We start from the raw sequence: 16,409 nt of genomic DNA, 5'->3' as shown, positions 1-16,409 counted from the left end.
TCAGATTCCAGATTTATGACTTTTTTTTTGCAACATTATGAGACTCCTCTTTTCATCTAATATTATTCTTAATTTCTTTATAAACCACAGATATGTTTCTCACGGACTTTGTTTTTTGAAGGATGTATATTTGTTAAATATTTTGAATTGCTTGTTATTATTTATTGCGGTTCCTTTAAGTCAATTTTCTCGATAAGCTGTAGCCAGCTGTCCTCCTACATCAATAGAATGGACTTTATTTAGATTTTAAGATTCCTGTTTGTCATTTTAGTATATTCTTTTCAAAATTTAGTGTTGACTTCAGTTGTATTATGACCAGTGTTCCTCAAGATTTGTTTTTGCTGTTAAACATTAATTGATTGCCTAGTTGTACAGTGCTAAACTAAATTTGTCCCTAGTTAGGTTCATGATATATTGCTTCAGAATGCTTTCTACAAACTCATCTCCCAAACCACCTTTGTCAACTTGATTGGTCTGCCTGTACAAAGAGTACATTACACCTGCCAGTGTTTTCTCAACCTTGCTATCATTAATTTCCAACTGCACTAATTCTACTCCTTCATTTTCACTGCCTAAGTCCTTTGTACTAATGTACTTGTTTCATCATTTTATTGTCAATGTTCCCCTTCCTCCTTTTCCATTTTGTCTGTCTTTTTGAAATACTGTACACTCTGGAATATTTATTTCTCAACGTAGGTTACCTTGTAACCATGTCCCAGTAATGGTAATTAGGTCTAAATCATTTATCTGTATGCCACGAGTTCATCCAAATTATTGCGGATATCCCACACTTTCATATAAGTGTCGTCACCTTTTGATATCAATCCCTGCATGGACTTTACTTTCTGCTGCCCTATTGCTGTTAAACTCTCTGTCCCTTCCTGTCCAACTTGGTTTGTCTTTACCCACATTGATATGATTTTCTGTTATCTCAGTTTTTTTTTCTGGGATTTCTAAATCTCTATCCACCTGAGCTCTCCTTCCCCTTTATTAGTTTAAAAAGCGTGTTCCCTGTTCTGACCATGCTTGCTGATGCCCTCTTATGTTTGCACACCCAATCCTTCCCTATCATATGCTGGCTACCATTGCCTGTGTCATTACCCTGCATAGTAAAAATTTTGAATATTCTAAATCTCACTTCATGTGAACTCTTCCACCCACATATTTTAAGTTAAAGCCCTCTCCAAAACCCTAGTTATACAATTTATCAGGACACTTGTCCAAGTGTTGCTCAGATAATATAATGACCATCTCAACAACACAGCTCCATCTTCCACCAATACTGATACCAGAGCCCCATGAATCCAAACCTAATTCTCCCACAGCAGTCTTTATAAGTCATTCATTCGATTCTCTGATCTTATTTACCCAAAGCCAATTTGCTTATGATTCAAGTAATAATCCAGAGTTTGTTACTTCTGTGGTTCTACCTTGTAATTATACTCCCTCGACACTTTCTTGGTCCTTCCTTTGTTGTTGATATCCATGTGAACTGTGAAAATTGGATCTTTACTCTCCATCATCTTAAGGTGATGTCATGAACACTGGTATTGGGCAAACAACATATCCAGTATACCTCACATGCTTAGTTGCAGGGAACAATATCTTTGCCCCCAACTATTGTGTCCCCTACTACAACTACATTAATTTTTACAATGCCCCACATAACTAACTCACTGCACTGTGGTCACTTTGCTCCTGTACCTTTCAGTCTCTACTGTCAGCCACACAAGCTGCAAGAACCCTCAAACCTGTTGGACAAATACAAGGACTACAGCACCTTTTTCTGCTTTTCGATCCCCAGATGTGCCTCGCTTAAATTCACACCCTTAGGTTGCTGATTAAGAACCAAATCAGAAGTATCTAGGCTATAACAGTCTCCTGGAACAAGCTGTCCAGGTAACATGCCCCCTCCCTGATGCATTGCAATGTCAAAGCTCAAACTCCAGCTCATCAACTTGGAACTGAAGTTCCCCGAGTTACAGACATTTACTGTAGATGAGATCACAGTGGATCACACTAGTGTGCACCAGCTGCATGTTGCAGTTGCAATATGTCACTAATCTTGCCATCTTTACTGCATTTATTTCAGCTAAGTAGGGTTCAAATGTAGGAATATCACTTGATTGTTATTTGCAGTAATATTAAGTAGTTTTACCAAATGTAAATTTGCTGTAAATTTAATATAACACTGGTACCCTCCCCGGTAACAGTTTTATCTTGTTCAGATGATAAAATTCCACCAACCAATATCCTACCTGTTCTTCTAGTTAATATCTTGGTAAGGAATGAAAGAAAACTGTGCCAGGTCTCATATATGGTGAAAACTTATACAATCTCAGCTCATTCATTCCTAGAACGTTCTCCTCACTAACACCTCAGGATTGATACCCAAGTTTGAAAAGCTAATGCACTGTTAGGAAACGATTACCCCAATGCAGTCCATTGTATCCATTAGATAACATTCCATCATCATCATACAGACAAGACAGGTGAGCTAAAGAGGCAAGTGACTCTGGGAATCATCAATGCAAATTTCAGATAATTCAGCTGCTAAGATACCTTTTATCTTTCAAGTCAAATACGGCCAAGGAAACACTGAGTTCATCACTTCCCAACTGACAAATCAAAACTTTTTAAGTTGAATACTTGGGGAAAGAATTAAAAGAAGCAAAGGCAGAGTATGTGAAGGGGAAATTGGGTGTTTATTATCATGAACGTGGTAATTAATCTAAAATATGAAGAACCAATTTCCATGCAAGATGCGAGTAATTGCTGTCAATGAAGGCATCATTCGACTGACCATGGTACAAAAGGAGTCCTAATAAGATTGGTATCAATGAAGGAATCCTCCGGTAACTGGAGCCATACCTAAAACATGCAAAAATAATCTTCTCATCAGACAGGCATCATTCAAAGGTTGGAATATTGCTGCAAGACTTCCTCAAGGCAATAAAAACAGAAAATCTGGAAATACTTACCATGTCAGGCAGCACTGGGACATGGTGCAAGGCCTTCAAATGTTAATTCACTTTCTCTCCACAGATATCGCCTGTCTTACTGAGCATTTCCAGCATTTTCTGTTTATGTTTTCAGATTTCCAGCATATACAGAATTTTCCTTTTCCTTGGGGCAGTGCCTTAGTTTTACATAATCTGTCACAAGATCCGAAATGAAGCTGTTGATTCATGATTCCACAGTGCTTAGCTCCATATACAATTCCCCCATTGATGAAACAGCTAATTCTGGCCGACAGAGGGACCTGGGAAACATTTAGGCTTGAGCTGACAATTGGCAGATTATATTAGTGACAGGCATTGAAAACCTCTGGCATGAAAAGAGGCAGCTATCCTACCCTCTGTGGTACCATCATTACCATGTTCCCTCACCATTAACATTTTGGGCATCATCTGAAACTCAACTGGACCTGCCATGTGAACTAAAACAGCAGGTCAGAAACTGTAAGAATCTAAATCATGAAAATTATCTACAAACTAAGATAAAGGAATATTGGCCATTTGTCTGGATGGATATAACAGTAATAACACTTGAAAAGGTCGGCATTGTCCAGTATAAAGCAGCCATTTGAAGGGCATCTTTGACTCAAAATGCACCTGACCACCAATTTACTTTGGTTGCATTAACTGTGGCAATAGCTCACCAAGCAAAGGACAATCTCTTTTCTGGAGTGTTTACCAAGAAGCCCAAGAGTGCACATATCGTAAGAACAGCATCATCTCCAAGGTCATCTCAAATCACTCACCATTCTCATAGAAATATATATCAATTGAGGAAGTTTTATTTTTACAACGATAGCACCAGTAGGCAATGAAAGCTCACCATTTTTTCAGGGCAACTAAGCCTTAACAACATCACCTACAAATTTTATCTTTTTATTTAAAAGTGCATCTATTTTCATCTTTTTTTCCATTCTCCCTTCACTTTTGATCAATCTTTTTGTGCCTTCTTAACTTCAGTGCTAAGTCTTTATAGCATTGCAAATAGCACTGCTTAATAAAACAGTTTTCTGGCCTACTAACTCAAACTCTGTAATTGATTTATGTGTTAATACTTTCCCATTTGTTGTTTCTGAACATCCCATAAAAGCCAAATTTTAGTTTTTGGTTCTGAAGAAAGGAGCATGTGTGAGATGCCATGGCCCCACTCTTTTTACAGCTGTTGATTGACCTGTTATGCATTTCCAGTATTCTTTTGATTACTAAAACCTTAAGGAATGGACCAATGATGGTTGCTTCGAAAATCATGTCTGTAGTTCTTTGTTTATCAATTTGTCTTTAACATGCTCACAAATAGTTTGATGAAATCTATAGTTGATTCGTGTTTGCTGATGTAGGCTTTACAGAACTTTGGATTGTGCCATGTTCTCACTACATATCTAAAGGGACTTGAAGCTGAAAATGCAGAATGGTGTGAGGAATTGCAGGAAATCTGTTTCCAGGCAGCCTGGAGAAACATGCAGTGGGATCATGCCCCCCCATGCAGGTAAATAAACTGAATTGCACTCAAATTGTTCTGTGAAGTTCTTAGCATTTTGGATTTATTTATTGTCGTTGTATCAAAACAACTTCTTGAGCCTGAAACTTAGATCTGAACTGCAATGCCTGAAAGAGTAGTGAAGGCAAATTCAGTCAGTGCTTTCAAGAGGAATTGGATAAGCACCTAAAAGGAAAATTAATTTGCATGATTACAGGGTGATGAAGTGGTTGGACCTTGGAAAGAGCTGGCACAAGCTCACTGAAATGAAAATCTTCCATCTGCGCTGTAAACATTCTTTTATTCCACCCTATAATCATTTCAGAAATATTTTAGTAACTTGTGGACCCACTTTTGATATAGATACCTGTCAGTGATTTCTTTAAAATTTAATTATATTGTGCCCTTGATGAAACAAAACGTCCCAAGGTACTTAAACATGTCAGTCTATTATCACCTGAATAGTATTTTAATCTCTTAATATACCTCATTCTTGGTAAGGTGATTTTCAAGCTTTGTCAATTTAAAACACATTAAGAAACAAATCCGTTTCCATTGAGTCCACGTACTCGTCTTGAATTATACTTACGCTTTGCAGCTATGGAGTTGTACAGATATTTGACTGTTAATTTTCTTTCGTTTTAAATTATTTGGCTAATTATATTGCCTTGCTCAATCCCAGAAATGAGTCTTCAGGACCTGGATATCATGAATCTGTGTACAATGCATTGCAGTCTCTCAAAGATGAAGAATTTTCTGCCTTCCATGAGATTTTAAAGTTTGCCAGGTAACTTTGCAGTCACTATTGATTATTCTTTGATTTAATCCATCTTTGGCAAACTCAGAAGGAAGTTTTACTTTTCGTTATGATTGAACCTGTCATGCTAATCTTTAGTGATCTAAAATTTACTGCAAATTTTACTTCAAAATTTACTTTAATGTAATTATCTTTCTCATGTTAAATGTGGTTCAGGCAAATCTTTTAAACTCTTAGACTTGTATTTCTTCATTTTTACCACTGAAGGATACCTGAACTGCTGTTTCCAGCATTTTCGTTTCCTATTTCAGGTTTCCAACATCTAGTCATTTGGTAGGACAGAACATCAACATTGCTGAGAAAATGCACAGTATGTTTAAGCATTTCATCTTGCACTCTTCAGACAATTTGGAAGAAATACCCAATGTAAAGGATAAATAACATTTATACTTTGAGAGGAGAGTGCTGATTGGTTGACAAGTGGGCTGTGATTGGTCATAGCATTGCTCTGTTGAATGCATCATGGCATTAGATTATGATTGACAGTTAACTGCCAAACTTTGTTTAAATTTTAAACCAGGCAAGTTGGCTCTGATTGTTCAAGGCACTGCCCTGAGAAATGAACCAGAAATTGGCTGTAGTCTCTTTTGTTGAGTTGAAACAAGTGCAATGTATTTCCATCTTCTTTCTGCCTACAAGCCCTGTTTATTAATGTACGTGGCTTGCAGGACACACAAGTGCACAACACTGCAAGCAGACTGATAGTCCTAAATTGATTTTGAGTTTTTTGTCGGCATTGTCAGGTTGGGTATAGTCTCTCTTCTCATACAGTAACAATGTTGTTTTCCGTTTGCATTAGTATTTATTGTGAATTGTTCCTTTTTTCTATTCGCTCGTGAAATGTGGGCATTGCTGGCTGGGCCAGCATTTATTGCCTCTCACTAGTTCCCCTTGAGAAGGTGGGCTGCCTTCTTGAACTGCTGCAGTCCCTCTGCTGTAGGCTGACCCACAATGCCATTAGGGAGGGAATCCAGGATTTTGATCCAGTAACAGTGAAGGAATGGTAATATACTTCCAAGTCAGGATGGTGAGTGGCTTCGTGGAGAACTTGCAGGTGGTGTTCCCATGCATCTGCAGCCCTTCCACTCCTAGATAGAAATGGCCATGGGTTTTGAAGGTGCTGTCTGAGGATCTTTGGTGAATTTTTGCAGCGCATCTTGTAGATAATATACATGCTGCTACTGAGTGTCGGTCATGGAGGGAACCGATGTTTGTGGATGTAGCAACAATCAAGTGGCTGCTTTGTCCTGGATAGTTTCAAGCTTCATGAGTGTTGTTGGCAAGTGGGAAGTATTCCATCTTACTCAAGATTTGTGCCCTGTAGATGGTGGACAGGCTTTGGGGAGTCGGGAGGTGAGTTACTCTCCAGTTGCTGTTCAGAGGGGATAGAGAGCTGCTGCATTGAACCACTGTAGTCCATTTGATATAAGTAGACCGAAATGCCTATAGGATTTTGATGTAATAATGGTTAGATATTCTCTTGTTGTTGATGGTCATTGCCTGGCATTTGTGTGGTGCGAATGTTACTTGCCACTTGTCAGCCCAAGCCTAAATTTGTCCAGATCTTGTTGCATTTGAACATGGGCTACTTCAATATCTGAGGACTTCTGATGGGCAGAAGATGAAAAGCTACAATAAAATGTGCCCATTTTTTATCAGCAGTACTGAAATTTCCATCATCTGAAGTATGTGTTTTTACATTATAATTTATTCCATTTGCGTTCATCATGGACATCAGAATGATAGTGATTTACAATTTATTATGCCAATAGGGTGAAAGAAGTTGAAGAATTATGCAAAGGAAGCCTGGAGTCAGTTCATTCTCTGTATCCTACTCTGTGTAGATTGCAGATACTTGGAGAACTGGAAACCATTGGGCAACTGTTGTTCAGGTAAACAGTTGAAGTTTTATTAGCATTTATAGTGAACTGAACTATATTTATTCTTTGTTTCTAAGGTATACCAATATATTTCTGAAATATCTTTGCTTAAAGTACTGGAAATGTACAAGGATGGGTGTCAGTTGAGGACACCCATAACCTTAACCTCCTAAAGTTAAATACCTCACCATTACCCATGTTTAGGCAGCTTAGGTATGGTCGTGAGATTGCACGGTGCCTATTGAACAACAGATAGCAGGGAGGAGAGGAAAAATGTAAGAAAGGGGAGCAAAATCTACTGCAATCTGAAGGAAGGAGAATTGTACTCAAAACTTAATTTCAATTTTCCAAAAAATCTTGTGTTTATTTTCAGATCTGCAACAGATAATTCATTGAATGAGGTGCACAGAAAATGGGAGCAACAACTTCAGCTTCTCAAAGACAGTGACTTTACCTTCCAGGAGCCTATCTTAGCCATGAGGACAGTTATTCAGGAGATACTTATCAAAAAGGAAATGGATGCTCAAAAAAAGGATTTCATTAAGGGTGCTCTGACTGAGCATTTACTTCAGATGGCAAAATTAGCACGAGCTGCAAGAAATTCCCAGGTTCAGCACCTTTTATAAAAATTATTTGCTATGAAAATTAAGTCGTGTTTCTGTAGTACACAGAAAATATTAAGCTGTTCAGGCATGAATACATTATCTATATTTTTAAATTACAATGTGTTTTGTCTGCAGAAATTTGTACTTTATCACTGTATTCTTGTCATTGCATTTATCACTGACCTCATACTCGTGCCATCTCCAAGACCAACTACTCCCATCTTTGTAATATTTCTTGACTTTGCTCACCTGCTGTTTAAAGTCTTTATCTTTGCTTTTGTAACCTCTATAATGCAAAACCAGCAGAAACAGGAAGCATCATCAGCATTCAAAAGCAGCAGGGAGAAAGAGAGAGAGAAAGAGAGAGAAAGCAGAACCAGAGTTGAAATGTATGAGAGCGCAGAACCAGAGTTCCAAAGTGCAAGGGGGAGTGAGATAGAGCAGAGCCAGAATGGGGCAAGAAAAGATTGCATTGAACCACAGCAGTTGATTTGGTATAGGTAAACCCACAATGCCATTGGTGGTGGGGAGGCTGGTGGTGGTGTGGTGGTGTGGTTGTGGTGGTGGTGGTGGAGCTCCATGATTTTGATCCAGTGACAACTGAAGGAATAGCAATATATTTCAAAATTAGGATGGTGAGTGACTTGGAAGGGAATTTGCAGGTGGTTGTGTTCCCTTGTATTTGTTTCCCTTTTGCTTTTAGATGGACATATTCATGGCTTTGGAAGATGCTGTCTAAGGATAAAATGCTGCCTTGATGTCAAGGGCAGTCATTCTCACCTCAGCTCTAAAATTCATCACTTTTGTCCATGTTGAACCAAGGTGGTAATGAGCTGTGGAACATAAACTGAGCATCGGTGAGCAGGTTATTGCTAAGCAGGTGCTGCTTGACAACACTGTGGTTGACACTTTACTGATGATTGAGAGTAGGCTGATGGGGCTGTGTTGGATTTGTCTTGTTTTTTATATAAAGAGGAAACCTATGTAATTTTTCAAATTGACTCATAGATGCTAGCATTATAGCTGTACTGAAACAGCTAGTCAAGGGTTGAAGAATGTTTTGAATAGGGGGAAATTGAAGTTGATGTCGCAATCAGATAAGCCCATGATTTTACCAAATGGTGGAGCCGGCTTGAGGAACTCTTAGACCTATTCCTATTCCTACTTCAGTTTTATATGTGCAGCCCTTCCATTGCACTCCTCGTTGAACCCTGCATAAACTTAAGGCCAAAACTCTGTCTCTGTCCTTACTCACAGCAAGTCCTGTTTCCCTATCATCCCTTTTGTTACTGACCTACAATGGCTGTCAGCCAAGCAACAACTTTACATTTAAATTTCTCATCTTCGCTTTCAAACTGGCCCATGGCCATCATCCCTCTCTATCTCCTCTAATCTGTCAACTCTTTGAGATATCTGTGCACCTCCAGTACTCACCTCTTGTTCATTTCCAATCATAATTACTCTATTGCTGGTTGCATCTGCGGTTGTCGAGGCCCCCACCTCTGGAATTGACACCAACATTTCTCCACTTTCTATCTCGTTTGCCTTCTTTAAAACCCATCTTAATACCTACCTCTTTGACCAAATGTTTGGTCATTTGAACTAATATCTCCTTATGTGCCTTTGGTGTCATATTTTGTTTTGTTATGCTCCTGTAAAGCATCTTGGGATGTTTAATTATGTTAAAAATATTGTATACGTGTATATTGTTGTTTTGTTGGAAGATAACATGGTAGGACAACTGATGTTTCCCTTGTTTGTACTCAAGATTTTCTCTCACTGTAGTTACACTGCATATTTTTAGTGCACATGTATGTATATGTAAAGCATATATGTATCATTTGGTTACAGCTGGCAGAGAAAGCCATCTTCCAGATCAAGCAACACAATCCATTTGGGTTTGGCATTTCCACCTGGCAATTGGAAGAGGCTCAGGTCTTCTGGGCTAAACAGGAACAGAGTCTTTCTCTTGACGTTCTCAAGCAGATGATTTACAAATTAGAGGTATGTTCCCTGATCTCAAGCTATCGAAGCATAAAATGTGACTCAAAAGCTTTGTTTCACAATTAGTATAAATAAGAGGGAATGGTAGTATAGATTTAATAGGTTGCAGTGACTGCAACACAAGCGCAAAACATTGGTGATGCAGTTAATTAATGTTTACAGAGGGCTGTGCGTACTTACAGATGTTGTTATTTGTAAGGCATTTTACTAATTGTACAGGGAAAGCTGTATTTCAGTAAGCATTTTAATACAATAGTTAGAATAGGCACCGACTTTCAGCATTACAAGTGAAAATCAGTTTTACAAGTTAAAACAGAAAATATTATTACCCTCTGCAAATGAGTTATGGCTTAGAACTGGATGCAATTCTGTTATTGAACCTGTATCACTGCCACTGTGGACTGAGTAGGAACTCAGAAAAATTTAATCATTCATTTGTGCTCTTTATGTCAAAGCATTATTTTTCAAATTACTTGTGTATAATGTTTATGTAAGGAATGAAAGACTTTCAAGAATATCGTGTTAAAATTGAGATAATAAAACATGCCCATCAGATTTGCCTTACTATTCAGTTCAGTGGTCACTTGTTTGTCTCTTTTGATGTTTTAGCATCTTTCAGCTTGTTCTTATGTCTGTCTTCTTAGGTAAATGGCAATGAGTCATTAATGCCACTGTATGTTGAGTGCTTGAGACTCTGTGGCAACTGGTTGGCAGAAACATGTTCAGAAAGTCCTGGCACCATCATGCAAAAATATTTAGAAAAGGTGAGCATGAGGAAATGAATAATGACCAATAATAATTGGTGACACATTTGGGTAACAATCTTTTACCCTAAAATAATGAAACCATAAAGGGCCATTTATAGTGGCTAACAATTGTAATGTCTAGCAAGAGTTTTGAATGCAGTTGCTTTTGTGTTCAAGATACATACATGCGTCACACGTCTGAGTTCTACTAATTGACATAGTATTGGGGCATCCTATAATATGCAGCATTTATTCTCCATTTCATAATATAGACACTAAATGAATTGCCGAAAGGACTTTTGCTAAGAAACATTATTACTTATCTCTACAGCTCTTTTATCTCTGAACAAACCTGAATTGTCTACTTACCTATTTGAACATCTTCAGCAAGCAACAGGTATTACAGTGCCAAATTGTTTTCTTTTGTCTTTTCAGGCTGTAACTCTCAGTATTCAACACAAGGACACAGATCACAACGGGAAGATGGAGGCATTTTTATCACTGGCACGTTTCTCAGATGCACAATACCAGAGTATTGATAATTATATGAAATCATCTGAGTTTGAAAACAAACGTGCACTTCTCAAGAATGCCAAAGAAGAAATCCATTTGATCAGAGAACACAAATTTCAAACTAACAGGTAGATGTGAAAACTATTTCTCATAAAAGACTATTCGGTGTAGCATAAAATCCTCCATAGTTGTCCAAAGTTCTTTTATATTTATGGGACTATAATACAACTACCTTGTTTCATGAATTTGTGCTGGTCTTCCACATTCTACCTTTTGGAAACTTAAGGTCATTGAAAACTCTGCTGCTAATATCTTAACTCACAGTAGGTCCTGTTTCCCTATCACCCCTGTACTCAGTGACTTATGTTGCCTTCCTGTCAGTAACATCTTGATTTTAAAGTCTCATCTTGTTTTCAAATTACTCCATATCTTTCCCCCTTCGTTTCTACAATCACCTCCAGCTCCACAACCCTCATGAAACAAGGAAATAGCAGAGACTTTAAACAAATATATTCCATCCATCTTAACAATAGAATAGCAGAAATCAATAGGCAAAGGAGAGGGAGGAATTTAAAACATTCACAATCCTAAAGAAAAGTACTACGGAAATTAATGGGACTAAATGCTGATAGCCCCTGGACCTGATTGCCTGTCTTAAACCAAGTGACTACAGAAATAAAAACAGAATACTGCTGATGCTGGAAATTTGAAGTAATTAAAAAAAAATGTCAGAGAAACTCGGCAGAGCTGGCAGCATCTATGGGCAGAGAACAAAGTTAACATTTTGAGCCCAGTATGATTCCTGTTCAGAATAGAAGAAGAGTCAAATCGGACTCGAAGCATTAGCTTTATTTCTCTCTCAACAGATGCTGCCAGACTTGCAAGGTACAGACGTAGTGGAAGCATTGCTGTACTTTTCTAAAATTGCCTAGATTCAGAAAAGGTCACAGGTTTGGAAAACTACAAATGTGTAACTCCAAAGGAAAGGAGGAAAACAGTGGGCTGGAAGCTACAGGGCAGTTACTCTAGCGTCTATCATTGATGAGACATTTGAAAATCATTATACAATCAAGTAAAGGTCAACACTATTTTATGAAATGTTTGACAGATTTTATCAGAGTTCTTTGAGGATGTGACAAACATGATGGATAAAAGGAAACCAGTAGATGTAGTATATTTGGATTTTTAAAAGGCAATTCAGTAAGGTGCCATATAAAATATTACAACATAAGAACTCATGGTGTTGGGTAATATATTTGCAAAGATGGAGCATTGGCTAACTAACCGGAAACAGTCAGGATAAATGGGTCATTCTCAGCTTGGACGAGGTGATTAAGTATATTTTAGCCAAATTTGCAGATGCTAGAAAGATAGGTAGGAAAGCTTTTTGTGAGGAGGATAAATAGAGCCTGCAAAGGGGTTTTGTTAGGCTAAGTGAATGTGGAAAATATGAAACTCCACTTTGGTGGCAAGAATAGAAAATTAATATTGTTTAAGTGGAGAGAATACAGAATGCCAACATCCTGGTACATGAATCACGAAAATGTAGCCTACAGATACAGCAATAATTAGGAAGGCAATGGAGGACTGCGCACAGTTCAATAAGGAGTGCCAGAGGACATGCCATGAACACCAACAGGCATACTTAAAAATGAGGTGCCAGGATAAATAAAAAGTATGTTATCTAAATGGTAAGCTGATGCAGTGAGATCTGGATGACCTAATGCAGGAATCACAAAAGGTTTGTATTGAAATACAGCAAGAACTTGGGAAAGCTCATGGAATGTTGTTGTTTATTACAAGGGAAATTGAACACAAAAGTTGGGAGGATATGCCTAAGTTACATAGGGTATTAGTAAGACTACATCAGGAGTACTTAGAATTGTATTGGTCTCCTTTATTTAAGGAAGGATGTAAATGCACTGGAGGCAGTTCAGTGCAGGTTTGCTAGTCTACTACCTGGAATGTGTCGGTTGCCTTATGAGGAAAGGTTGGATACAATAGGCTTGTGTGTGCTGGAGTTTAGAAGAGCGAGAGGTGTTGTGATTGAAACATTTCAACGGTATGATGTGGAAAGAATGTTTCCTCTTGTGGGAGAATCCAAAACTGGGGGTCACTGTTTAAAAAGAATTTGCTCATTTAAGAGAGAAATAAGAAGAAATGTTTCTTGTAGGTGCGTGAGAGTGTTTCGAACTCTCTCTTCCTCAAATGGTAATGAGGGCAGAGTTTTTTTAAAAAAATAGATGTAAGTAGGTTCTTATTAATTAAGTGGGTAAAAGGTTATTGGGAGTAGGTGGGATTGTGGAATAATCAGATCAGTCATGATCTTATTGAATGGCGGAGCAGGCTGGAGGGTACCAGTGGCCTATTCATGCTTCCAATTCATATGTTTCTGTGGGTCTCCTATTTAAAATATGAGGAGAATTTTTTTTTTTAAGATGATTATAAATCTGGAATTCTGTACCTGAGAGGGCTTTGAAGCCTAGGTCATTGAATATATTTGAGATTGAGTAGGCTCAAATGAAAAAAGTAAAACTGTCTGAAAGTTTGGCAAAAACAACTTTACTCAATTGATTTTTGACACTTCCTAAATATTTTCTGTTTACTAGATATGTGGTGAAAGTACAGCGAGAATGTGAATTAGATGAAAAAGCAATGTGTGCGTTGCAAGAGGATCGCAAGCAGTTTCTGTGTAAAGCAGTGGAGAACTACATCAATTGCTTGCAGAGTGGAGAGGAGCATGACATGCGTATCTTTAGACTGTGCTCTTTGTGGCTTGAAAATTCAAATGTTCCAGAAATAAACAACAAGATGAAGGTAATGTCTGAGAAAAGTACAACTACAAATTGTTTAAACTTTTTAAGATGTCTTTTATATATAGGCAAGATGTATTCTTTTCTGTTCTACATTTCATTATTTACACACCATCAAGTTCCACCTAGGCCACCTTGCATTGTTTGCAGACATTTTTAAGCACTACACCTCTCCCAACTTCTACTTTAAATATGAGGCTACATGGTTAAATTTTCCCTTTCCTCAACAGTAATGGTGAAAAGCAAATAATGGTGAGAATTGAAACAATCAGATTCTTGACATTGAGGAAAATATTCCTGATTTTATCCTCAAGGGTTAAATGGTGGCTTCAGAATTTTGCCCTTGAATCATGACTATTTCATTTTTTATGCATTGTGTTCCATCGCCCTATTTATGACCCCCTTCCAATTTTCACATTTTCCACCGAGAAACTAAATAGTGCAAGTTCCTAACAGGTGATTCAGAGTGGGAACCTGGCAGCTGCAGTTCACTGATTTATGCAACTGCTTCTTCAGATATCCCTGCATTTTCCATGGCCATCAACCTCCTCCACCCTATGCCCATGAAATTTGGCATCAGGAAACCACCAGCTTCACCAGATCATCATGACTGCTCTCAGACTAATTCAGACTATACTCTACACCTTCAACAATTTGTTTTGGAATTCTTAGACCCCTGTGACTTGTGTGCTTCTGCCAGGTCACTTTGCACACAGGGATAGACTTGTATCTTGTGCATTCGTACAGGATGCTGATGTGGTCACACATTCTGAATGAGGATCACTGGACCCGAAACATTAACTCTGATTTCTCTCCAAAGATGCTGCCAGGCCTGCTGAGATTTTCCAGCAATTTCAGTTTTTGTTTCTTATTTCTAGTATCCACAGTCCTTTTTTTTATGGTCACACGTATCTTATGGTTCTTAGTTTGCTTTCTTAGCACTCACTGACTTGGAAGCTATCAGGTCCTATTCACATTGCTTTATTCGAACACTGTCTTTGACATTAACACTGACTTACACTGAATGTGGGTGCGAAATGGGAATCATTAACAATCAGTCAGGGAGTACCATCAGTCACTCAAAGCTTGTCTTTTTCACAGCCCAGGCTGTTGATCTTACCAGTGTCCAGGGATTGGCACAGTGACTCTGCAGGTCAAGTGCAAGTAGTTCAGGGACTTTGTTTATTCATTTGTGGAAGGGAGGCATTTATTAACAATGCTAATTACTGTTGTGAAGGTGATGATAAACTGCTTTCTTGGCCTCTGTAGTTCTAGAGGGGCACACAGTGCTCTTAGAAAGAGAGTTCCAGGATTCAGGCCCAGTAACAGTGAAGAAATGGCACAGATGTTTCAAGTCAGGATGGTGTATAACTGGAGGGGGACTTACAGGTTGCAGTATTCCCATGCATCTGTTGCTTTTGTCCCTTTGGGTGGTAGAGGTTGCAGGCTTGAAAGGTGCTGCTGAAGGAGCTTTGATGAGTTACTACAGTGCATCTTCCAGATAATATACACTGCTGCTACTGTGCACCTCCAGTGGAGAGACTAAATGTTGAAGGTCATGGATGTAGGCCCCATCAGGCAGGCTGCTTTGACTTCAATGGTATCACTGTTCTCAGCCTATCCAGGAAAGTGGAGCATATTCAATCGTACTCTCGACTTGTGCCTTGTTGGTTATAAACAGGCATTTAGGAAACTGGAAGTGAGTTGCTTGCTAAAGAGCTCCTAACTTCTGATTACAGGTAGGCAATTGTTTAGACACCAGTTCATGGGAATGGGCTGTGATTATTTGAGGCGTTCCTGCCATGTATCTCTGGAGGGAGGGCCACTCAGTAATGGAGGTTTGGTTAATAATGATTGGGGCAATCCTTGGAGTCCTGGGTAAAGCAGTCAACTTCAGTCTTGGAATAAAACAGAAAGAACCGTAAGAAATAGGAAAAGGAGTAGGCTGTCTGGCTTCTTCTGCCTGCTCTGCCATTCAATGGATTACTCCATATGTCCACTTCCCTGTTGGAGAAACTCAGCAGGTCTGGAAGCAGCTGTAGAAGACAAGCAGAGAGAGCATTTCAAGTCCAGTATGGCTCTTCTTCAGAATTGAAGAGAATGGCAAGTGATGATTCTTATGCTGTTGACAAATGGGGAGTTGACAAATTAAGTGGAACAGATGGTGTGAGGGTCCCAGAACAAAAGACAAAGTGATGATGGTGGAAGAGATTAGATACAGATGCAGAATAGCTGTTAATGGTAAGTCTGAATTGTAGAAAATCGGTCAAATTTGCTGAAAGCAAACCCATGCAAACAAGATACACAGAATGGGAAAGATGGAGGAAAGTATTAATAGTCTCAAGTTGAACTCAAGATTGAGTCCTGAAGGCTGTAAAATGCCAAATTGAAAAAGATGTTGGTGTTCGTCCAATGTTGGGCATCATTGGAGCACCAACAAAGTTGAAACCTTGATAGAGATAGTAAGAACTGCAAATACTGGAGTCAGAAAGAACACAGTGTGGAGCTGGAGGAACACAGCAGGCCAGGCAGCATCA

The 16,409-nt window shown here is 38.6% G+C and overlaps 1 protein-coding gene across 4 annotated transcripts in view; it reads left to right on the top strand.

Annotated features, from left to right (window-relative positions):
- Positions 1 to 16,409, top strand: part of atm (ATM serine/threonine kinase) — a 164,430-nt gene that overhangs the window by 108,167 nt on the left and 39,854 nt on the right. For all 4 annotated transcript variants that reach the window (XM_048598373.1, XM_020533011.2, XM_048598372.1 and 1 more), the window contains 8 exons: positions 4,355 to 4,503; positions 5,177 to 5,281; positions 7,084 to 7,203; positions 7,565 to 7,799; positions 9,648 to 9,800; positions 10,445 to 10,564; positions 10,982 to 11,187; positions 13,669 to 13,876. In XM_048598373.1, coding sequence (XP_048454330.1) covers positions 4,355 to 4,503; positions 5,177 to 5,281; positions 7,084 to 7,203; positions 7,565 to 7,799; positions 9,648 to 9,800; positions 10,445 to 10,564; positions 10,982 to 11,187; positions 13,669 to 13,876 — 1,296 coding nt within the window. The remainder of the gene's footprint in view (positions 1 to 4,354; positions 4,504 to 5,176; positions 5,282 to 7,083; positions 7,204 to 7,564; positions 7,800 to 9,647; positions 9,801 to 10,444; positions 10,565 to 10,981; positions 11,188 to 13,668; positions 13,877 to 16,409) is intronic.

The sequence above is a fragment of the Rhincodon typus genome, chromosome 6, assembly GCF_021869965.1.
Source record: "Rhincodon typus isolate 14 chromosome 6, sRhiTyp1.1, whole genome shotgun sequence".
In the NCBI taxonomy this organism is placed as follows: domain Eukaryota; kingdom Metazoa; phylum Chordata; class Chondrichthyes; order Orectolobiformes; family Rhincodontidae; genus Rhincodon; species Rhincodon typus.
This window is presented reverse-complemented; position numbering and strand designations above follow the sequence as displayed.